This window comes from Macaca nemestrina, chromosome 9 (assembly GCF_043159975.1).
Source record: "Macaca nemestrina isolate mMacNem1 chromosome 9, mMacNem.hap1, whole genome shotgun sequence".
Taxonomy (NCBI): Eukaryota; Metazoa; Chordata; class Mammalia; order Primates; family Cercopithecidae; genus Macaca; species Macaca nemestrina.
Window position 1 is genome coordinate 62,135,232 of NC_092133.1, and position 24,819 is coordinate 62,160,050.

Consider the following 24,819-nt stretch of genomic DNA (forward strand, 5'->3'; position numbering starts at 1 on the left):
AAAACCTAGGAAACACCATTCTGGATATCAGCCTTGGGAAAGACATTATAACTAAATCCTCAAAAGCAATTGCAACAAAAACAAAAATTGACAAGTGGAATCTCTAATTAAAAAGTTTCTGCATAGCAACAAACTCTCAACAGAGTACATAGACAACCCACACGATGGAAGAAAATATTTGCAAACTATGAATCTGACATAGTTTTACTATCCAGGATCTATAAAGAACTTAAACAATTGAGCAAGCAAAAAACAATCCCATTAAAAATGGGCAAATGGTATGTGTTAAGTCATTCTTGCATTGCTATAAAAAATACTTCAGACTGGGTAATTTATAAAGAAAAAAGTTTAATTGACTCATGGTTCTGCAGGATATACAAGCATTGCATTGGCATCCACTTGGCTTTGGGGCGGGGGCTCAGAATATTTACTCACAGTGGGAGGTGAAGTGGGAACAGGTGCATGACATGGCGAGAACAGGAGCAAGAGGGAGGTGGGAGGTGCCACACACTTTTAAATGACCAGATCTTGCGATAACACACCATCCTGAGGACAGCACATCATGTGGAATCTGCCTCTATTACCAAACACCTCCCACCAGGCCCCCACCTCCAACACAGGGAATTGCATTTCAACATGAGATTTGGGAAGGACAAATGCCAAAACCATATCAAAACATGAACGGACACTTCTCAAAAGAAGACATACAAGTGGCCAACCAACCTGAACATTTTGTTCAACATCACAAATCATCAGAGAAATTCAAATCGAACCAAAATGAGATATTATCTCACACCAGTCAGAATGGCTACTATTAAAAAGTTGAAAACAACAGATGCTGGTGAGGCCGTGGAGAAAAGGGAACACTTTATAAACTATTGGTGGGGATGTAAATTAGTTGAGCCACTGTGGAAGCAGTTTGGCGATTTCTCAAAGAACTTAAAACATAACTAACATTTGACTCACTCCTCCCATTACTGTGGACACAGTCAAAAGAAAATAAATTGTTCTACCCCAAAAGACGCTTGCATTCATATGTTCATTGAAGCACTATTCACAAAGCAAGGACATGGAACCAACTTAGGTATCCACCAACGGTGGACTGAATAAATAAAATGGGGTACATATACACCATGGAATAACAGACAGCCATAAAAAGGAATGAATGAAATTATGTCTCTTGCAGCAACGTGGATGCAGCTGGAGGCCATTATCCTAAGCAACTTAATGCAAGAACAAAAACCCAAATACTGTATGTTCTTACATACAAGTAGGAGCTAAAGAATGGGTAATGATGGACATAAAGATGGCCACAGTAGACCCTGAGGCCTACTAGACAGGGGAGGGAGGAAGGGAGTAAAGACTTGAAAAACTAATTATTGGGTACTATGCTCACTACCTGGGTGATTGCATTAATTGTACTTCAAACCTCAGTATCATGCAATATACCGAGGTAAAAAACCTGCACGTGTACCCACTGAATCTAAATAAAAGTTGAAATTATTTTTTAAAATGCATTAAAAATAAATAAATTCTGGACTCTGGGTTAAAAAATTAAAAGATGCTGGGAAATAAATATATGACAATAATCAATAAATATGATATAATCAACACTTTTTATTTTATTCAAATTTTGTATATCTTAAATATATATTTCTTCTATAACTATAAAATGTTATTCTTTAAAGCTTTTATTCTAATTACCTAAACTGCAAATTAAAAAGTAGGATGAACAACCAGAAAACCTTTCATGCATTTCTGCTTTTATTCAGTAATTAGTAACTTAAACTGGAGTGTTTTTGGGAAATTTGTGAGGTACTTATTCTCTGTTATATTTTTAAAATAGACTACGTAGTTCCAGAGTGTGTGCACAAGATGAGAACATGTTACCGTGAGTCAAAGTTGATAATAATCCACAAAGGTAGCAAATAATTCAATTCTTCTGCAGAAATACTATCAATCTGCAAGACAGGCATGGATATACGCATGAATAGATACAGGATAGCCAGCCAGAGACACAATCAGACAAGAATATAGAAATTAAGGGTGTTTCTCAAGTTTTCAGTAAACAAATGAGCATTATCCCTCAAATCTCCTCAAAAGGATTAAATTGTAGCTAATCAAGAAGATTGGAAAGGAGAAAGATATGGAGACAGAAAAGGAAAAGAAAGAGGGAAAGGAAGAAGAGAAGGCAGAGACAAAGGAGGAAGAACAATAGTTAATTTTTAATTTAGCTTTTACTATGTGCCACATGCTATGGAAACTAATTTAGGCATATTATCTCACTCAGTCACTAAAACAGACACAAATATTTCCCCCAATTTACAGATGCGAAATTGCCTATAATGATGAAAAACAAGTCATCTCTTTGTTTTCTCTTGACAGGCAGCTGATCTTTATTAGGTACTTCCTCTGTGCTAGGTACTATGCCAAGTTCTTTACATGCATAATTCTAAATTAGTACTCAAAACACCATTTTAATTAGATCTACTATTTTCATTTTGTAGATTTGCAAAATAAGTTTCAGAGAGTAAATGATTTGAATTTAGTTTTCTCTGTTTCATTCACATGAATGCACAATAATCTCTTCTATAGGACATTCTTTCAAAACATTTTTTTGTTATTATTGCTCTCACTGAGTAACTTTCTTATCTATTCTTCATTCATAAGTATGGACACAGTGATAATCCCTGACACGTAAAGTGTTTCATCTGTCATCTACTATTCTAGATGCTTTGTCTATACTAATTGTTTTAATAATCACACAACACCCACAATTTCATGAGGTAAGTGGAATCATTATCCTCATTTAGCAAAGGGGAGTACTGACCCACAGAGAGGTTAACTGACTTGCCAATAAATGGTATTAGTAGTAGAGCTAGTAGTTCAAACATGATCTGGCTCCACCTCCTTACCTCCATGTTCTAGGAACAGTATCAGTCTTCTTGCCAATTGTATCTTTTTTGAAAATATTAAATTGCCATTCTGATTTGTAACTTGGATTCTTAGATTGACAGTCTTATTTGTCAGTAATAAACTGGATTGATGTGGATGTGTTCCTTGAAGACTAGCACCACTCTACAACTCCTGATAAAATCAAACTGTCAAACTAATAATTAGATTCTTTACCAATAACCAATTGCAGTCACTCATGTTTAAGCAAAACAGAGACTCCTGCAAGGCCATAGTAGAAGAGCCTACAATTCCATTAAGGAAAGAATAAGTCAAATGAGTAGAAAGTGTGAAAAATGATCTTTTGAAGTTCAAAGTTGCTTGACCTAAATTTGTCTTTCATTTTCAGAACTAATGAGAATATCTTGGTTATAACAGTAGCAGCCAGTTTTATAACCAAAGTAGAACAAAATACTATGTGGTAAATTCTTATAGTATAAAAGTTATTAAAGCCTTCTTTCCCATTGACACCAGAAAGCCTTTCTGAGTTAGTTCTGAGCCTTTGCTCACTTAGAAGCAGAATCTGGAGAATGCCTCGTTCCTACTTTAAGATTGTTCTACTATTTTTCAAATCTCCTTTGGGCCATTTTTATGTATTCAGGTCTTTTCCCCATTTTTTAATCAGGTTACTTGGATTTTTTTGCTATTGAGTTCTGCATGTTTCTTACACACTTTCTATATTAATTCCTTATCAGATCTATGGTGTGCAAAATTTTCTTTCAAACCATAGGTTGTCTTTTAATTTTGTTGATTATTACATTGTATATTTTAAGTCCTTAAATATGTATATTTCTTTAAAAAATTAAATTTAAAAACATTGAACAATGCTTTTCCCACCTTTTAAATTTTTATGTGAAAGTGACAGAAAAACTTTGGGCTCTAGGTTTGTAGAACATTCTTACCCTTGACTATTGTTTCACCAAAAAAATTTGCTTTAAGATAACTTTTAAAAGAATACTATTAGGGACTTTTAGGCTAAAGTGGTACACTATTAGCACACTTTGGTTATTATTTCCCAGTTAACTTAGATAGGAGATGTTGACCAGAACATCTACTTAGCTCTTTAATGCATGATTTTTTTAAATCTAAGTTTTATAATCACAGGGACTCACTACATGTAAGCAGATGGCATTTCAGCCTATGTGGTTTTCTCACTTTAAGCCAGTTTTCACTTTTCTAGCATGAGGCTTGAAACCAATATGGAATACATCATTTAGTAATGAGGAAAAAATAAAAAAAAAAATTCATTACCTTTTCATTTAAATTTCAGGGGTGAATTAGCAAAATGAACACTTTTGAAGACTTTTATTTCATAATCTTAGTATTTTTTTGCCCATATTGGGGCCTAAACTTTAAGAAATTCAAAATGACTTTTGCGACCAGGTGTGGTGGCTCACGCCTATAATCCCAGCACTTTGGGAGGCCAAGGTGGGCAGATGACCTGAGATCAGGAGTTTGAGATCAGCCTGGTCAACATGGTGAAACCTTGTCTCTACTCAAAATACAAAATATTAGCCGAGCATGGTGTCTCGTGCCTGTGGTCCCAGCTACTCGGGTGGCTGAGACACAAGAATCGCTTGAACCGGAAGGGGGAGGTTGCCGTGAGCTGCATTGTGCCACTGCACTCCAGCCTGAGTGACAGAGAGACTCCATTTAAACATAAATAAATAAATAAATAAAATGAATTTTGCAACTACAGAAAATAGCCTAAATTGCACTAAGCTGGAAAAGTTTGTTAATGAAAAGTACTAGGTGTCACTGTGAATTCCAAAAATAGGAATTTAAAGCAATCAGTGGTAGCAAAAGCACTTGGTGCTCATGACATTTCCCATTCCACAGAGCTCATTTCTTCACCTGTAATGCAGTCCAGAGGTTGCCTTGTTTCATCTTGCTCAGCCTCACAGATCATCAATGATCCCATCTTTTCCCCTACTGTTAATACCTTTTTTTTCTGATTCCTGACTCTATCATGTCCCTCAAAGGAAAATCCTGCTTCAAATCCCATCTCTCCTTTTTTGTTTATGAATATGCCTACTAAAATGTTTCAGTGAAGATTCTTCCTTTCCTTATCAGGCTAAGAACTGTTTTCAACTCCTCCAGTCCACAGAATTTTATCTCATTGAGATCACTAATGGACTTATAATTACCGCATTCATTATATATGTTGCAGTTCTTCCCTTATATCACCTCTCTGGAGCTTTTAGATCTTTGTTACTGATTCTCATAAATGTTAATTTTCATGAATGTTTCCTCCTAGATTTTCTGCTAGTTTATACCAACCTTTGCAGCCTCCTTTGTAAGCAATTTTTGTTGTTATTTTGCCTACACCTGTTTTTGCTCTCATCTTTTATTCCTGAGCATTTTTTTTTTTTTTACTTTCATCCTCTTTTTGGACAACAGCAGACAGTGCTCTGGCTTCATCTGTCACTTACACAACACAAACTACAAAATTCTATCATCCAGCTCCGTCAGACAATCCATATGACTACTGCATTTGTCCATCTCATTTCAGCATCTCATCAACATTTCACACTCAACACATTTATCTCTCAGCTGTTTCACTCATTATCTTGCCTACTCACCTATTCACCTATTTTTCTCTTTGTATTAACTATCTCACTGAAGAATGCCTTTTTTCCTCTTTTCCATCTCTTAAATCTGGTCAGCCATTAATTTGTGCTTATTCTACACCTAGAAACTTCAATATATTTTGAGTATTTTTTTCTTTGCTATGCCTATGAGAGCTGCTGTTTAGCAAATTCGGGTTTCTGACACTCAGAACAGAGAAGGTACCCACAGAAGTATGATTAAAAATACACTGGAACTCTGTTATAATGTCAGTGGTAGAGGATAACATTGTCTCATATGGTATGTCCAAGACTGGACATGTTGATTTATGAGAGTTATATTTGGGAAACTATGGTGCATGACGTATCTCAATGAATAAAGGTTGTTTTTACCAGAAATTATATATGCTGTTAAAAGCTTATCGTATTTTGTCCATATTTAGGCTGAAATTGTCTTGAGTTTAAGAATTGTTTCAAATTCATTTTTATTTTCAACTTGGTTTGCTCATATAGCCATTGAGAAAGTGACATACACTTTGAACACAATACAAATTAAAGACAAGATGCTTTCCATATTCAACAAAGCTCCTTTACTTTAGTAGATGTAAAATTATGACTCAAGCTACTTTTCAGCTTTATGTTACACCCATGAGAGATTCTCAGAAGAAAGGAGTGTCCTACGCAATAGATCATAACTCAAAAGTGTCACCCTCTCCCTGATGCCTGAAATTGGTCATTCAAAGAATTACTTCGATTGAAACAAACTCATAAAATTGCATTATCCTGTACATAAAATAAGGATATGGAAAAGATGGTGGAAAGGTAACTCAGACAAATTCTGGTTATTTGGAATTTTTGGTTAAAGATAGCCAGCCAACTACAAGAAGAAACTTTGCTCATCCTTCCTCTTCTCCATTTATATAAAATAGCTTCTTCCACCTAGACCTTAGAACACTTTATTCTTTCGTTACATAGTTTTGTAACTATTCATGAAGTGAACCTGAATAGATAATCACCCTAGGAGCATTTAAAACACTGTTTCAGTAAAAAAAAAAAAAAAAAAAAAAAAAGCCACACATTTGATAAAGCGAAAAATAGTACAGCAGCATCTCTTAGAACAGGAGATTCACTATTACCTGAAAGATGCAAACAGATCAAATATTTCAGTATACATTTAGTCATTTAGTCTTGCTTAATTCTTGAGAACTTTCTGTGCCTTTATTTTTATAACGTAGGAGTTTATTAATCTGGAGAACTAATCTAATTATCAACATTGCTGCCAGAAAAGAAAATAAATAACAAAGATCTGAGCAGAACGAAATGAAATTGAAACCAACCAACAAACAAAATACAAAAAATAAATGGAATAAAAAGCTAGTTCTTTGAAAAGATAGATAAAATCAATAGACCAATGGTGAGATTAATCAAGAAAAGAAGAGAGAAGATCCAAATAAATTAAATTAGAAACAAAATGGGAGATATTACTACTGATACCACAGAAATACAAAAGATTATTCAAGGCTACTATGAACACCTTTACATGCATAAACTAGAAAACCTAGAAGGGATGAATAAATTCCTGGAAATATACAACCCTCTTAGATTAAACCAGGAAGATACAGAAACTCTGAACAGATCAATAATCAGCACTGAGATAGAAACAGTAATTTAAAAATTGCCAACAACAAAAAATTCCAGGACCAGACAAATTCACAGCTGAATTCTATCAGACATTCAAAGAAGAATTGGTACCAATCCTACTGACATTATTCCACAGGATAGAGAAAGAGGAAATCCTCTCTAAATCATTTTAAGAAGCCAGTATAACCCTAATACCAAAACCAGGCAAGGACATAACAAAAAAAAAAAAAAAAGAAAAAAAGAAAACTATAGACAAATATCCCTAATGAACATAGATGCAAAAATCCTCAACAAAATACTAGCTAACTAAATCCAACAGCATATATATATATATATATGCTGGCATATATATATGCCACCATGATTATGTGGGTTTTCATACCAGGGATGAAGGGATTATTCAACATCTGCAAGTCAATAAATGTGACACATCGTATAAAAAAAATTTAAAATTACATGATCATCTCAATAGACACAGAAAAAGCATTTGACAAAATCCTTTATAATTAAAGCACTCAGCAAAATCAGCACAGAAATGACATATCTTAAGGTAATAAAAGCCATCTATGACAAACCCACAGCCAATATTATACTGAATGGGGAAAAGTTGAAAGCATTCCACCTGATAACTGGGACAAGACAAGGATGCCCACTTTCACAACTTCTCTTCAACAGGACTCTGGAAGTCCTAGCCACAGCAATCAGACACGAGAAAGAAATCAAGGGCATCCAAATTGGTAAAGAGGAAGTCAAACTGTTGCTATTTGCTGATGATATGACCATATACCTAGAAAACCCTAAAGATTCCTCCAAAAATCTCCTAGAATTGGTAAATTAATTCAGCAAAGATTCAGGATAAAAAATTAATGTATTCAAATCAGTGGCTCTGCTATACACCAATAGTGACCAAGCTGAGAATTAAATCAAGAACTCAACCGTTTTTACAATATCTGTAAAAAATAAAAATAAAATACTTAGGAATATACCTAACCAAGGAGGTGAAAGACCTCTACAAGGAAAACCACAAAACACTGCTGAAAGAAATCATAGATGACAGAAACAAATGGAAACACTCCCATGTTCATGGATGGGTAGAATCAATATTGTAAAAATGGTAAAAATGATCATACCGCCAAAAGCAATCTGCAAATTCAATGCAATTCCCATCAAAATGCCACCATTATTCTTTACAGAGTTAGGAAAAACAATCCTAAGATTCATATAGAACCAAAAAAGAGCCCATATAGCCAAAGCAATACTAAGCAAAAAGAACAAATCTGGAGGCATCACATTACTTGACTTCAAACTATACTATAAGGCCATAGTCACCAAAACAGCATAGTACTGGTATAAAAATAGGTGCACAGACCAATGGAACACAATAGAGAACCCAGAAATAAAGCTAAATGCTTACAGCCAAATGATCTTTGACAAAGTAAACAAAAATATAAAGTGAGGAAGCTCACCTTATTCAACAAATGGTGCTGGGATAATTGGCTAGTCACATTTAGAAGAATGAAAGTGGGTTCTCATCTCTCACCCCATTAAAAAAAAAACAAAAAACAACAACTCAAGATGAACCAAAGACTTAAATCTAAGACCTAAAACCATAACAATTCTAGAAGATAATATCTGAAAAATCCTTCTAGACACTGGTTTCAGCAAAGACTCCATGACCAAGCACCCAACGGCAAATGCAACAAAAACAAGGATAAACAGATGGTACTTAATTAAAATGAAAAGTTTCTGCACAGAAAAAGAAATAATCAGCAGAGTTAATAGAAAACCCACAGAGTTGGAGAAAGATCATCACAATCTATACATCTGACAAAGGACTAATATTCAGAATCTCCAAATAACTCAAACAAATCAGCAAGAAAAAAACAATCTCATCAAAAAAGTGGGCTAAGAACATGAATAGATAATTCTCAAAAAAAAAAAAAAAAGATATACAAATGGCCAACAAGCACAGGAAAAAAATGCTCAACTCACTAATTATCAGGGAAATGCAAATCAAAACCACAATGAGATACCATCTTACTCTTCCAAGAATGGCCATGATCAGAAAAAAAAAAAAAAAAAAAAAAAAGGTGTTGGCGTGGATGCAGTCAAAAGGGAACACTTTTACACTGTTACTGGGAATGTAAACTAGTACAATCAGTATGGAAAAGAGTGTGGAGATCCCTTAAAGAACTGAAAGTAGAACTACCACGTGATCCAGCAACCCTACTACTAGGTATCTACTCAGAGGGAAAAATGGCATTATACGGAAAAGATACTTGCACACACATGTTTATAGCAGCACAATTTGCAATTGCATAAATATGGAATCAGCCCAAATGCCCATCAATCAATGAGTGGAGAAAGAAAATGTGAGATATATATATATATACACACACATACACACACACACACACACACACACACACCATGGGATACTATTCCACTATAAAAAGGAATGAATTAATGGCATTTGCAGTAACCAGGATGGAATTGGAGACCATTATTCTAGGTGAAGTAACTCAGGAATGGAAAACTAAACATGGTATGCTCTCACTTATAATTGGGGGCTAAGCTATGAGGATGCAAACACATAAGAATGATACAATGGACTTTGGGGACTCAGGGAAAAGGGTTGAGGGGGGGTGAGGGATAAAAGACTCCACATTGAGTATAATGTACACTGCTTGGTGATGGGTGCACCAAAATCTCAGAAATCACCGCTAAAGAACTTATTCATGTAACCAAACACCATCTGTTTCCCAAAAACCTCTTGAAAAAAAAAATGTTAAAAAAAAATCTCTGCTGGAAATAAATTCCAGATAGGTAGTACCCTTAAAATATACATATTGTCACAAGGCATATCTAGGAATTATATCCTTAGGCGTTGTGTAATCATGATATAATGAATGCTCCAGAAGCTTCTCAGTAGTATAGTTTCATTGAAATATTTTTTTTTGCCTCTTATAATATAAACATGAAACAATTCAAATAAGGCCAGCCTCCAAGAATATTTTGTAAAATATTAACATAAATTATACTCGTAGGTTGTTTTGTTCATAATGGAGTGCATTTTGTGTGACTTGGTTTATACTTCTTACTTTGGTTTTTTAAAATCATCTTTTCTTGAACTAGAACTACCTGTCAATGTAGTTAACACCAAAAGTTCATTTCAATTGTGCTCAGTTACAATTAGGTGTGAATGTCCAGTTATTAGCCTTGATATCTTTGCTTTGGCAAAATTACAAAGAGGAAGTAATTAGGCTCCTTAAATATCACCCGGTGTTCTGAAAGTCTAATACTATTCTGTCCTGGTGCAAAACACCTTTAGCAGATGTTAATTTTATTTTGGCTCCTATTGTCTCCTTCCGATCTAGGTTATACTGCTTCTATAACTATTTAAAATCTTTTTGTGCTTTATCCCCACCTTATGAGGTGTTACTTTGTCTAATTTAGAATATCTGCTAATATGATTAATTACAATGTAGAGTACAGAAATAGAAAAAAATACGTACCGAAAGCCTGAAATCTTGGATTCGTATTTTACTTCTCCAACTTATTCTGTTTAATTCACAAGCAGAATTTTTAAGAATTGTTATAGCTAAGAATAGCTATAACAATCTTGTTTTATACAAGGATACTGTCTAAAGGAGACAAAATTTGTGCTAAAATTCTACAAGACTTAAATATGTCCTAGATGGCATACTTAAGCTACCGCCATTTTGAGACGGTTGGATGATTGGGAAAAATAAACTTAAGCGGAAGGTTTTAGTTCTTCTCTTTCTAACTAGCTAATGCCAGTGCCAGAGTAGTGAATTGTGTGTGGCACACACACAATAAATATGCTCTTAAGGCATCAATGGAGGAAGGAAAAGTGAAAAATAAAAATAAAAAGGCCAAGCAAGCAGAATGAGAAGCATCAGCTAATCCAATTCTGCTTCATTCTTTCTACATATGAACTTTAACTCTGAAACTTTACAGAATGTAACTAAATTGGTCTAATAATATATGTAATAGATGATATATAAAAACATACATTTAAATAATTTAAATATATAGATATAATTTCAAATCTAATGTTAGTTGGAATGGAAATTACTGTTTGACCTTCTGACACACCAGCAAAAATTAAAACTAGAATGTATTATTTTTGAACTATTAAATTGATCAAAAGAGAAAGCAACCAATGTTCCAGCAGATTTTTTTCATAATATACATAGACACTGAAAATCATGTTGCTTACATTACTCAATTGCATTTCATAATCAATTTCAGATATTATTTTCTGCCTAAAATTTCTTAATCTATCAAATAATAATGTCAGAAGCACATTCATAGACAACCTCCCTAGATGGTCACTGTAATAACTGAGTCAGTTTCTTCATTCTCAATTTTGATTGCTTAGAACTGTATTTCTTCAGAACAAAAGTAATTAATTTGAAACTATTTTATGTATGAAATGGAAAAGGCTAAAAAGAGTCATCTATAGTTCTTTATTAGTCAGTGACTACGTCTCTAAGCTTCTTTTAAAATGTCAAAACTGTTCAGAAGTAAGATGATACTTTTGCTTTCTCCCATGCCATTTGAATAATGCTAAAAACAATGACATAGTTTGATAAAATCATGTTATAAAAGTACCTAGTTCAAGGCAACCTGATCCAATGAAAGATTATCAATATAAGAAAAAAAGCCTTCAACGTGACACAATTATGTCAACTTGGAAAACTGGGTGTTTCAAAGTAAAAAGGAAAAAATGGTAGGAAGCATTCAGTAGTTAAAAAGTTATTAATACATGTAAATATGTCTAATGTACTATGGTTTCACTTCTTTCACTAAGATTTAGTGTCTCTCATAAAACTGAATGCAATAAAATTCTAAAATAAAGAAAACTATGGGCATATATAGGCTTCAGTCACATAATCAAACTCAGAAATTTTGACTTATATTAGGATAGAGTTTGTTTTTGCCGTAAATACTAAATGCTAAAAAAACAGGATTAATAAAATTTTATAATAAAGTAACATGGAAAGACATGTGTTCTTTAATATTAGGAATGTTATTAGTTTATTATAATTAGTCTTTGTTTCTTATTCCTTATATCCACAAATACAATATTTAATAGGAGAGAGTGCTTCATTATCCAAGAAAGAGAGTATAAGCATACTGAACAATAGTAATCATTATAAAAAGAAGCCCAAAAACCTTTCCCTCTGACTATATAAGCAAGAAATAATATGAAATAGTTGCAAAAAATCCCCCTTTTTTTCCAAAAGGGAAATAAATATGTACTATGAAGTTGAACACAATATAAAAGCCACAAAATTATATTATACCCCAGTCTGAAATATTAATTGAATATCTCAACACAATAATGAAAGCAACAGATTTTTCAATTAAAGTGTAAAATAATTCTAAGGATGTAGCAGCTGCTTAGAAATACTGAAATAAACATGAGAAATCTAAAAAAAGGAAACCAAAATGTTTATAAACACCAGTCTCTATATTAATTATGCACTTTATACATTTTGTATCTTTAGTATTATCTTTAGTACTCTACTAAATAGTATTTTTCTTTGAATTTTAAATATTACATTAGAATATATTGTCAACCTAGAAAACCTACCATTATAACATTTTAATATGTATTGATTTTTGAAGAGCAAAAATAAGCAAAAAAATTGACAGCCTTTCCTATAAGATCTGAAACAAGACAAGGCTACCCACTGTCACCATTTTCATTCAACATAGAACTGAACGTCCTAGCTAGAACCATTAGCTAAGAGAAAGAAATATAGAGTATCAAAATTGGAAAGGAGGAAGTCAAATTGTCCTAGTTTGTAGATGACATGATCTTATATTAAGAAAAACCTAAAGGCTCTACCAAACAAACAAAAAAACCTCTTAGATTTGATAAACAAATTCAATAAAGTGGAAGGATATCAAATCAACATGCAAAAATCAACAGCATTTTTACACACAAATAGTGAACAATCTAAAAAAGAAATCAGGCAAGCAATCCTATTTCTGATAGCTACAAAAATCAAAACACCTAGAAATCAATATAACTAAAGAGGTGAAAAATCTCTACTATAAAACTATAAAATACTGATGAAAGAAATAGAAGACAAAAAAGATATCCTCTATTCATGTATTGAAAGAATTAATATTGTTAAAATGTCCATACTGCCCAGAGCAATATACAGATTCAGTGTAACCTCTAGAAAAATACCAATGACATTTTTTACATAGATAGAATAAAAAGATCCTAAAATTTACATAGAACCACAAAAGACTCTGAATAGCCAAAGAAATCCTGAGAAAAAGAGAAAAGCTGGAAACATCACACTACCTGGCTTCAAAATATATTACAAAGATATAGTAACTAAAACTGCATGATACTAGCATAAAAAGACCCACACATAGACCACTGGAACAGAATGGAGAACCCAAAAATAAATTCATATATTTATAGCCAACTGATTTTGAGCAAGTGTCAAGAACACACACTGACAAAAGGATAGTCAATAACCGGTAGTGGGAAATTTGGATATCTATTGCAGAAAAATGAAACTAGACCCCTATGTTTCACCATATGGAAAAATCAAATCAAAATAAAGGCCTAGCATAAAATCCAAAACTATAAAGCTAGTAGAAGAAAACACAGGGCTTCAGAACACTGATTTTGGCAAAGATTTGATGGCTAAGACCTCAAAAGCATAGGCAACAAAAGTAAAAATAAACACATGGGATAATATCAAACTAAAAAGGTTTTGCACAGCAAAGAAAACAATTAACAGAGTGACAAGACAACCTATAGAATGATAGAAGATATTTTCAAACTATTTGACAAGGGACTAAAATACAGAATACATAAGACAAATCAACAGAAGAATAAAACAAATTTAAAAATGGGCAAATGATCTGAGTAGTCATCTCTCAAAAGAAGACATACAAATGGCCAATAGTTATATGAAAAAATGTTCCACATCATTAATCAACAGGGAAATGCAAATCAAAACCACAATAAGATATTATCTTATCCCAGTTAAAATCGCTATAATTGAAAGAAAAAAAATAAATTCTGTCAAGAATGTAGAGAAATGGGGACTCTTATACCCTGCTGGTAGGAATGTAAATTAGTACAGCCATTATGGAAAATAGGAATTTTCTTTAAAAACGACTACTACTAATAATAAACTAATAATAGAACTACCATATGATCCAGCAATTCATTACCGGGTATTTATTTAAAGAAAAGGAAGTCAATATGTTGAAGAGATAGCTGCACTCCTATGCTTACTGCAGCACTGCTCACAATCTAACTGTCAATCAGTTAGTTAGAATCAATCTAATTGTCCACCAATGAAGGAATGGATAAACAAAATGTGGTATACAAACGCAATGGAATATTCAGCCACAAAGAAGAATGAAATCCTGTCATTTGTGGCAACATGACCAAGACTGGAGAACATTATGTTAAGTGAAATAAGTCAGGTACAGAAAGACAAGTACCACATGTTCTTATATGTGAGAGTTTTAAAAGTTGATCTCATAGAATTAACGAATAGAATAATGGTTATCAGGGGCAGAGAAGAGTAGTGGAGAGGGGAATATAAAAATAAGTTGATTAAAGGTACAAAAATACAGTTACATAGAAGGAAGAAATTCTAGTCTTCTATAACATAGTAGGCTGACTATAGTTACTACTTTATTGTGTATTTTAAAATAGCTATATGAGAAGATTTTGAATGTTTTCGAAACAAAGAAATGATAGATGCTTGAGGAATAGTATATGCCCATTCCCTAATTTGATCAATACACAGTGTATACATGTATAGAAATATATGTACTCTACAAATGCAATTATTATATGTCATTTAAAAATAAAACATAATGAAAATAAATGTTAAAAATACATAACCATAAAAGAAAGAAGGAAATATAATGTATCAACAACAACAAAACTCGGTTTTGTAATTACAATTGATTAAAATTAATTGTGCATATTTGATGCTGAAGAACTGATACTAGAAATAATTTGAGTATATTTTAAGCTAAAATAAAAACTGCCCTAAGAAATAATTAAGCTTCCTTATAATCGTCCATTACCTAGTGTATTAATACTATTAGAAATTCAATTATAATTTAGAAAAAGTGGTTGAATAGAGTACAAATTTAACTTTGCCCAAATCAATGTTCTAATGGCAAAGAGCAGTTAGCATGAACTTTTACCACGTCCATTTGTAAGTAACTCACCTGATTAGCAATCTGCCGAGCAAGGACATCCATCCTTGATCCTGATTCTGATATCATTTTCGCTGCATAGATCACATCGGTTGTATGCTTTAGTGGTCCTTTGCCCCTGGGGAAAAAAAAATATATATATATATAATAATAATATATATATATTATATTAGCTGTGGTGTTGATGAAAAAATAAACGTTAGCTATGGTGGTTCATGAAAAAATGTATAAATCTATCCATCCATCCACCCGCATATGTAAAAGATTTGCATCCCAAAGAACGGCTATTGGTTTTTTGTTTGTTTGTTTTGAGACGGAGTCTCACTCTGTCGCCAAGCTTGAGCGCAGTGGTGCAATCTCGGCTCACTGCAACCTCCGCCTCTCGGGTTCAAGCGATTCTCCAGCCTCTGCCCCTCCAGTAGCTGGGACTACAGACACGTGCCACCATATCCGGCTAATTTTTGTATTTTTAGTAGAGACGGGGTTTCACCATATTGGCCAGCATGGTCTCGATCTCTTGACCTCTTGATCCGCCCGCCTTATCCTCCCAAAGTGCTGGGATTACAGGCGTGAGCCACCGCGCCTGGCTGGCTGCTGGTTTTAATATTTTGATTTTGAAAAGATCACTATTAGACTCCAGTATTAAATAATTTTTTTTAATGCCAGCCTATTGTGTTAAGAAATACACCAGAGAAGATGAAGACCTTTTGATCTTCATTCCCAGGTGTTTATTATAGTAAAACTCAACCTAGAGATACCCTTCATAGAACTAGATACCTCAAGACAAAAGTATTTTTCTGATTCTAGGGAGAAACATATTATTTTGGATATTATATGTATCCAACAGTTCATTTTTTATCAGCAGGCTGACTTTTAATATTTCACATTTTTTCTGTTGCCATATTTTAGTTATTTTTTAAAAAAAATTATTGATGGTAAAATTCATTCATTTTTATGGGGTACATGTATTGTTTTGTTATTTATACATGCATAGAATGTGTAATGATTAAGTAATGGTATTTAGGGTATCCATCATGTCAAGTATTATTTCTATTTGTTGAAAATATTTGAAGTCTTCTAGCTATTTTGAAATATTCAATACATTGTTTTTAACTATAGTCATCCTACTCTACTACTGAACATTTGAATTGCTCTTTTAACTGTATGTTTGCTCCCATTAACCAACCTCTCTTATCCCCCCAATTCCCAACAAACACCATGCCAAGCCTCAGATAACTATCATTCTACTTTCTGCCTCCGAGAGCAATGTTCTTTGCTCTCACATATGGAGGAGAACATGATATTTGTCTAACTTATTTCACTTAGCATAATGTCCTCCAGACTCATCCATGTTGTTGTAAATGTTAGGATTTCATTCTTTTATGGCTGAGTGTTCATTTTTTGTGTGTGTGTGTGTGTGTGTGTGTGTGTGTGTGTGTAAATAAAACCACATTTTATTTATCCATTTATCCATTGATGAACACTTACGGTGATTTCACATCTTTGCTATTGTGAATAATACTACAATAAAAATATTTTAAAAATAAAATATCCTTTTGATATGCTGATTTGCTTTTCTTTGGATAAATACTTAGGTGTGAGATTGCTAGATCATACATTAGTACTACTATTAGTTTTTTGCAAAATCTCCATATTGGTTTCCATAATGGCTATACTAGTTTACATTCCCATCAACAGTGTATAAGAGTTCCCTTTTCAACATACCCTTGCCAGTGTTTGTTTGTTTGTTTGTTTGTTTGTTTTCCTTTTAATAATAGTAATTCTAAATGGGGTAAAATGATATCTTATTGTAGTTTTGATTTGTGTTTTCATGCTAATTAGTGATGTTGAGCATGTTTGCATATACCTGTTGGTCATTTGTCTTCTTTTGAGAAATGTCTATTCATGTCCTTTGCCCGCTTTTTGATGGGATGATTATTATTTTCTCCTGTTGAATTTAGTTCCATGTATTCTCTGAACTTTAGGCCCTTACTAAAACAGTTTGCAAATATTTTTAAATATTAAATATTTAAATAATTCAAATATTAAATATTTTCTACTATTTAACAGGCTGTTTACTCTGTTGATTATTTCTTTTGATGTGCAGAAGCTTTTTAGTTTAATATAGTCCCATTTGCCTATTTTTATCTTGCCTGTGCTTTTGAGGACTTAGCAATAAAATCTTTGTATAGACCAATGTCCTGAAGCATTTCCCCTATGTTTTCTTCAAGTAGTTTTATAATTTTGGATCTTACGTTTAGGTTTTAGCTGATCTTGATTTGATTTTTGTATATGGTGAGAGACAGGGGGCTAGTTTCATTCTTCTGAGTATGATTATCCTGTTTTCCCAGCACCATTTATTGAAGAGCCATCCTTTCCCCAGTGTCTGTTCTTCCCAACTTTGTTGAAAATCAGTTAGTTATAAATGTGTGGATTTATTTCTGGGTTCTTTATTCTGTTCCATTGGTTTATGTGTCTATTTTTATGCTCATACAATGCTCTTTTTGGTTATATAGCCTTATTATATGTTTTGAAGCCAGGTAGTATGATGTGTCATGTCCTTTTTCCTGTTCTTTTCCTCAGTATTGCTTTGGCTATTTGGGGACTTTTGTGGTTCTATTAATATGTAATATTTAGGATTGTTTTTTCTGTTTCTGTGAAGAATGTCATTGTCTGTTGAAAGAATTCCACTGAAAATGTAGATTTATTTTGGTAGTATTGATATTTTGACAATATTAATTATTCTGATCTATGGGCATGAGATATATTTTTTATTTTTTGTGTCTTGTTCAATTTCTTCCACCAGTGTTTTATAGTTTTGCTTGTAGAGGTCGTTCCTTGTTTGGTTAAAATTATTCCTAGGCTTTTTTAAATTTGTAGCTCTTTTAAACAGGATCGCCTCTTGATTTCTTTTTCACATTGTTCAGACTGATGTATAAAAATGCTATTGATTTTTGTATGTTGATTTAGTATTCTGCAACTTTCCTTAATTTACCAAATCTAAGAGTGTTTTGGTGGAGAATTTAGGTTTTTCTTAATATAAGATAATTTCATTTCATAGAGGGACAATTTGGCTTCCCTTTTTCCAATTTGGATGCCTTTTCTTTCTTTTTCCTGATTGCTCTGGCTGATAACCTTCAGTACTAGAATCTTGAAAGGGAGTTATAAAAGTGGGCATCCTCATCTTGTTCCAGATCTTGATAGAAAGGCTTTCAGCTTTGCCCCAGTCGGTATGATGTTAGCTGTGACTTTGTAATATATGGCCTATATTATATTGGGGTACGTTCCTTCTAAATCTAGTTTCTTGAAAGTTTTTATCATGAAAAGATCTTGAATTTTATCAGATGCTTTTACTGAGCCTATTGAGATGATCACATTTTTTAATCTTTCATTCTTTTGATATGATATATCATGTTTATTGATTTGTGTATATTGAGTCATCCTTGCATCCCAAGGATAAATCCCACTTGATTAACATGTATTATCTTTTTGGTGTTCTGTTTGATTCATTTTGCTAGTATTTTGTTGAAGGTTTTTATGTCTCATTCATCATGGATATTGACCTATAGTTTTCTTTCTTTCTTGTACTCTTGTCTGGTTTTGGTATGAGGATAATGCTGCCTCATAAAATGAAAGAGGGAGAATTCCCTCCTCTTCAATTTTGTGGAACAGCTTGAGGAAAATCAATGTTAGTTATTCTTTGTAAGTTTGGTAGAATTCAGCAATAAAGGATCCAATTCTGGGCTTCTCTTCATTGGGAGACATTTTGTTACTAATTCAATCTATTATGCATTATTGTTCTGTTCAGATTATCTATTTTTTCCAGACTTGATCTTGGTAGGTTTTGTGATCCCAGGAATTTATTCATTTCCCCTGTGTTTTCCAGTTTGTAAATGTTAACTGTTAATAATAGTGTCTGATGATCTTTTGCATTTCTGTGATGTCAATTGTAATGCCTCCTTTTACATTTGTAATTTTGTTTATTTGGGTATTCTCTCTTTTCCTGGTTAGTCTAGATAGCAGGTTATTTAATTTTTTTATCTTTTCACAAAACCAACTTGTTGCTTTATTGATATTTTGTATTTTTTTTTTAGTCTCTGTATCATTTAGTTCTGCTCTGATCTTTATTACTTCTTTCTTTGTGCTAATTCTGGATTTAGTTTGTTCTTGCTTTCCTAATTCCTTGATGTGTGCATCATTAGGTTGTTTATGTGAAACATTTCTACTTTTTTATTGTAGCAATTTATTGCTATGAACTTCCCTCTTAGCACTGCTTTTGCTCTATCCTATAGGTTTTGGTATATTGTGTTTTTATTTTCATTTTTTCAGAAACTTGTTTGATTTCCTACTTAATTTCTTCATTGACTTGATGGTTGTCTAGGAGATTGTTGTTTAATTTCTATGTATTTGTACAACTTCTAAAATGCCTCTTTTTATTGATTTCTAGTTTTATTTGATTGTGGCATAAGAGGATACTTGGTATGCTATTAACTTTTTAAAAACTTTTTAAAAATTTGTTAAGATTTGCTTTGTGGCCTGACATGGTCAATCCTACAGAATGTCTATGTGCTTATGGGAAAAATGTATATTCTACGACTGTTCAATAAAATGCTCTGTAGATTGGCCTCTTAGTTCAATATGGTCTAAAGTGCGGTTTAAATACAATGTTTCTTTTTAAATTTTCTCTCTGGATGATCTCTCTAATGCTAAGAGTTGAGTGTTGAAGTCTCAATTACTACTGCATTGGAGTACATCTCTCCCTTTTGATGCAATAATATTTCCTTCATATATCTGGATGGTTTCATATTGGGTGCATATGTATTTATAATTTTTATATACTCTTGCTTGATGTATCCCTTTATCTTTAATATAATGACCTTCATTGTCTCTTTTTTACTGTTTTTGACTTAAATATGTTTTTATCAGATATAAATAGAGATACTTATGCTCACTTTTGGTTTCTGTTTGCACAAGATATCTTTTTCAATCCCTTTACTTTCATTCTATATGTCTTTACAAGTTAAGTGAGTTTCTTGGAGGCAGTAGATAGTTGGGTCACGTGGTCCTTGTTTTTGGTTTTAGTTTTTGTTTTCAAATCCATTCAGCCCGTCTCCATCTTTTTTTTTTTTTTAGACGGAGTCTTGTTCTGTCACCCAGGCTGCAGTACAGTGGCACAATCCAGCTCACTGCAACTTCCACCTCCTGGGTTCAAGAGATTCTCCTGCCTCATTCCTGAGTAGCTGGGATTACAGGCATGTGCCACTGTGCCCGGCTAATTTTTGTATTTTTAGTAGAGATGGGGTTTCACCATGTTGGCCAGACTGGTCTCGAACTCCTGACCTCGTGATCTGCCTGCCTCAGCCTCCCAAAGTGCTGACATTAAAGGTCTGAGCCACCACGCTATTTCTTTTAAGAGCAAAATTTAATTCATTTACCTTCAAGGTTATTATTCATGTGTCAGGACTTATTTCTGTCATTTTGTAAATTGTTTTCTGGATGTTTTGTGTATACTTTGTTCCTTTCTTTCTTATTGTTTATCATTAAGGTTTGGTGTTTTTCTGTAGTTGTACTATTTGAGTAGTTTCTACATTTGTATGTTTACCAGTAAGTTTTATACTTTCTTGTGTTTTCATGATAATAGATATCATCTTTGCACTTGCAGATATAAGAACCTTTTAAAGGAGTTATGAAAACACAGGAAAGTAATAAATTTGCTCAGTTTTTGCTTGTCTGGGAAAGACTTTATTTCTTTTTTATAGCTGAAGGATCAGTTTTGCTGGGTATAGTGTTCTTGATTGACTTCTTTTTGGTTCTTCTCCCCCCAGCTCTATGAATATATCATCTTGTTCTCTCCTGATGTGTAATTTTCTGCTGAAAAATCTGCTGTTAGATTTAATAAGGTTTCCTTTATATTTGACTTAACATCATTCTCTTCCTGTTTTTAGAAATCCTTTCTTTGTATTTGACTTTCAACAATTTGGCTATAATTTGCCTTTAACAAGACCTTTTTGGGTTGAATCTATTTGGGGATCTTTAAGCTTTCTGGATCTGGATGTTTGCATCTCTCCTAAGACTTGTAAGTTTCCAAGGATCATTATACTAAATAGATTTTCTATGACTTTGGACTTCTCTTCAACTTCTGTTTTGAGTTCAAATTCTGAGAATGAATACCCAGAATTTGAAACTGTGGTTACTTTATGGAGCCCCATGTGTTACACAGGATTTGTACAATCTTTTTTTATTATTTATTCTATTTTGTCTGACCAAGTTATTTAAAAAATCCTTTATTCCCACTATAAAATTATTTCTTGTGCATAATAAAATCTGTTGTTGAAGCTCTCACATGAATTTTGTATTTCATTCATTGAATTCCTAGTTCCAGAATTTTTGTTTCTTTTTTATGATACTTATCACATTGGTAAATTTCTCATTTATGTTCTGAATTGTCTCTTCTAATTTTCTTGTATTCTTTATCTGTGTTCTACTGTGTCTCACTGAGCACTGAGCTTTTTAAATATTATTACTCTGTACTCTTTTTTCATCATTTCATTAATTTCTTTTTTATTGTAATATCTTGCTGGACAATTATTGTGTTTCTTTAGATGTGGCATATTTCCTTGACATTTAATGTTTCTTTTGTCCTTTCATTGATATATTTGTATATGGTGTAAGTCGCTTCTTTATTTTTTTGGATTGGCTTTTGTAGAGGAAGGTCCTGAAGATCTATCTGTAGTGTTGCTTTCATAGGGCACTTTAGCTTTGATTCTGGGTGCATGCAGTAATGTAGCCTCCATGTGATTCATTTGTCTGTAAAGAGCCTCAGTGGTGTCTGTGATTCCCTCTGTCACTTAGGCTGTGGCTGTTAGTGCAAGGCTTTATAGGGGATGGGAACTGCAGGTGGGTTGGTCCTCAGGCCTCAGTGGTGGGCCAAGCATAGCTGTCCTTGGGTCCCAGGCAGTGTGCATGGGCACCAATGTAATTAGGTCTAAGCAGGCTAATTCTTGGACCTCCAGGTGGCTTTCTTGGGTTCTGGCAGTGGCAGTATTGGGTCATGCGGTTCATTAAGCTCCTGGGTAGCATGCACGGCATGAGCAATGGCCATAGCTGAGACAGGACAACCCTATGGGCTCACAGATGAAACATGCTTCTGTTAGTGGTGGCTGTGATGAGCTGAGTGGGCCTGCCCTTAGGCCTCTGAAATACTTGCACTGATACCAGTGGTAGCGGGTGGGGCAAGATCATTCCCAGTTCCCTAGGCAATGTGCCCAGGCATGGGGGATGTTGCCAGGCCAGACAAGCCTGTCATTAGGCCCCCTCTGTTGTGCCACTGGTATAGGCTGTGGTCAGCAGGCCAGATGAAACCTGGGCTCCCCTGGTAAAGCGCTGGGTGGTGACCACGATGGCACTCATGAGCAGGGAGAATCCATCCTTGAGGCACGTGCAAGTACACTGTGGGCCTGTTTCTGGGAATTAGGGTTATTTTCAGTGACGGCAGCCACAGCCAGTTGGCTCTCAGGCTCTTGGAAATATGTGCTGCAGGGTCCAGAATTGGCGGAAGCAGCAGTACTGGGGAGAGCCAGTCTTCAGAGCATGCGCAAGCTGAGGATTGCTGAGGAGGCAGAGTTGCTATCAGTAGCAGCAGCCCCAGGCAGGCAAGTTTCAAGTTCTGGGAGCACATGCTTTGGCTCCCTTTGTCCCAGGGGCACTCTTCTTTGCCTGCTACACCACCTATACCCTGGGGTGCAAGATGCTATGTGTTCTATAGTGCTGAGGACCCTGCTGTTCTGCTGAGTCTAATCACTCTCATGCCACTGCAGTCCTGTAAGGGATGTAGGGAGATGTCAGTGGGGTTCTAGGGATGTAAGAATGCAGGGGCTGCTGGGCCCCAGGGAGAGATGCAGTCTGGTTCGGGTCACATTCTCAAAATAACACTGTGCTGCAACTGCTTAGGACTCAGGGTATGCGTGGGACCCAGCAAGAGCTACCTATGTGGAGCGATGCCATCACACACTATCCAGGCTGCTCCCTGTGGGAGCCTTATGGTCTGCAGGGGTCCAGGAACTCTCCTGTGACTAGGGTTGCAGGAGTCCATGATGGGAATGTGGACTGCTGGGGCATTTCCCATTTTCCCACACTGGGGTGACTCTCCAAGCTCCCAGGTGATCCTGACCAAGCTGGCTGCCTTGCTTCCCTGTTTTTTGTTTGTTTGTTTGTTGTTTGTTTGTTTTGCCGCAGGTGTTTCCTGACACTCCTCTGTTGAATTCCAGTGTTCTGTCTTAGACGTTGTATTCAAAGTATGATTGCATTCTTGCTATTTTAGTTTCTCTTTGTGGAGGAGGCAATTGCTGAATGCCTCTAGTCAGCCATCTTGGAGTTCCTGTTACAATCTTTCTCTTTTAAATCTGTTTTCACAGTCATTAATTGTGTTTTGTTTTTATCCCATTATCTATTCTCCACAATTGATTCAAACATGGAAAGTCCAAGCCTAAGAAATGTGTAATCTAAGGCCTTCCACATGGAAATACAAATTAAATTTATCTTCTAGTTTGTCTCATAGTGGTTCTCCTGCTTCAAAGAGGAGTTACCCCAAGACTTACCTAAGTAAATCCATTAATTCTAGCATCACTTAAAAGGAAAATGTTGACAGTATTGCTGAGATAAGTGAATAAAATATCCAGAAAAAAATGAATTAGGTCTTAGGACAATGAAGAAGAAGTACTGAAATGACATACTATCTGTTCATCTAAAATAATCCAGCCAAATGTTGGTGAAATATAAAGTCTGGTGCTGCACATTGGTCGATTGGTATACACATCTTAGATTAGCCAAGAGGATACTACAGTTGGAAGTGGAGAGTGGTGGCCTGGGTCTCTTTATATGATCTTACCCCTCTCACTCTTGGATCTGATCTTGTTTGCTCATTACTAAGTTATGCCATTTAAGCATCATGATTTAAGCACAAGAGAAAGAAAGAAATTTTCCTATAGGGAAAGGATGGGATGTCTAAACTCAGAGAGTACCAGAAAGTCAACAAGGCCTACAAGAACACCATTCATGTATTCTTCCTTACATGATTTATTTTTATTCCTCTCAGTTCTCCCTGAATCTGTTTACTTGCTGTTAAGTAAAAGAAAAACGTCTCGGAGTTGCTCATGCCTGTAATCCCAGCATTTTGGGAGGCTGAGATGGGTGGATCACCTGAGGTCGGGAGTTCGAGATCAGCCTGACTAACATGGAGAAACCCCATCTCTATTAAAAATACAAAATTAGCTGGGTGTGGTAGTGCTTGCTACTTGGGAAGCTGAAGCAGGAGAATCGCTTGAACTCGGGAGGCAGAGGTTGCAGTGAGCTGAGATCATGCCATTGCACTCCAGCCTGGGCAACAAGAACGAAACTCTGTCTCGAAAAAAAAAAA

The 24,819-nt window shown here is 34.5% G+C and overlaps 1 protein-coding gene across 18 annotated transcripts in view; it reads right to left on the minus strand.

Annotated features, from left to right (window-relative positions):
- LOC105466141 (catenin alpha 3) overlaps positions 1 to 24,819 on the minus strand; it is a 1,883,635-nt gene that overhangs the window by 63,682 nt on the left and 1,795,134 nt on the right. For all 18 annotated transcript variants that reach the window (XR_011607352.1, XM_071068753.1, XM_071068751.1 and 15 more), the window contains one exon: positions 15,417 to 15,522. Coding sequence is in view for 16 of the 18 variants with exons in the window: in XM_071068753.1 (XP_070924854.1) it covers positions 15,417 to 15,522 (106 nt within the window). In the remaining 2 variants the exon portion in view is untranslated. Of the gene's footprint in view, positions 1 to 15,416; positions 15,523 to 24,819 lie in introns of those variants that run through there.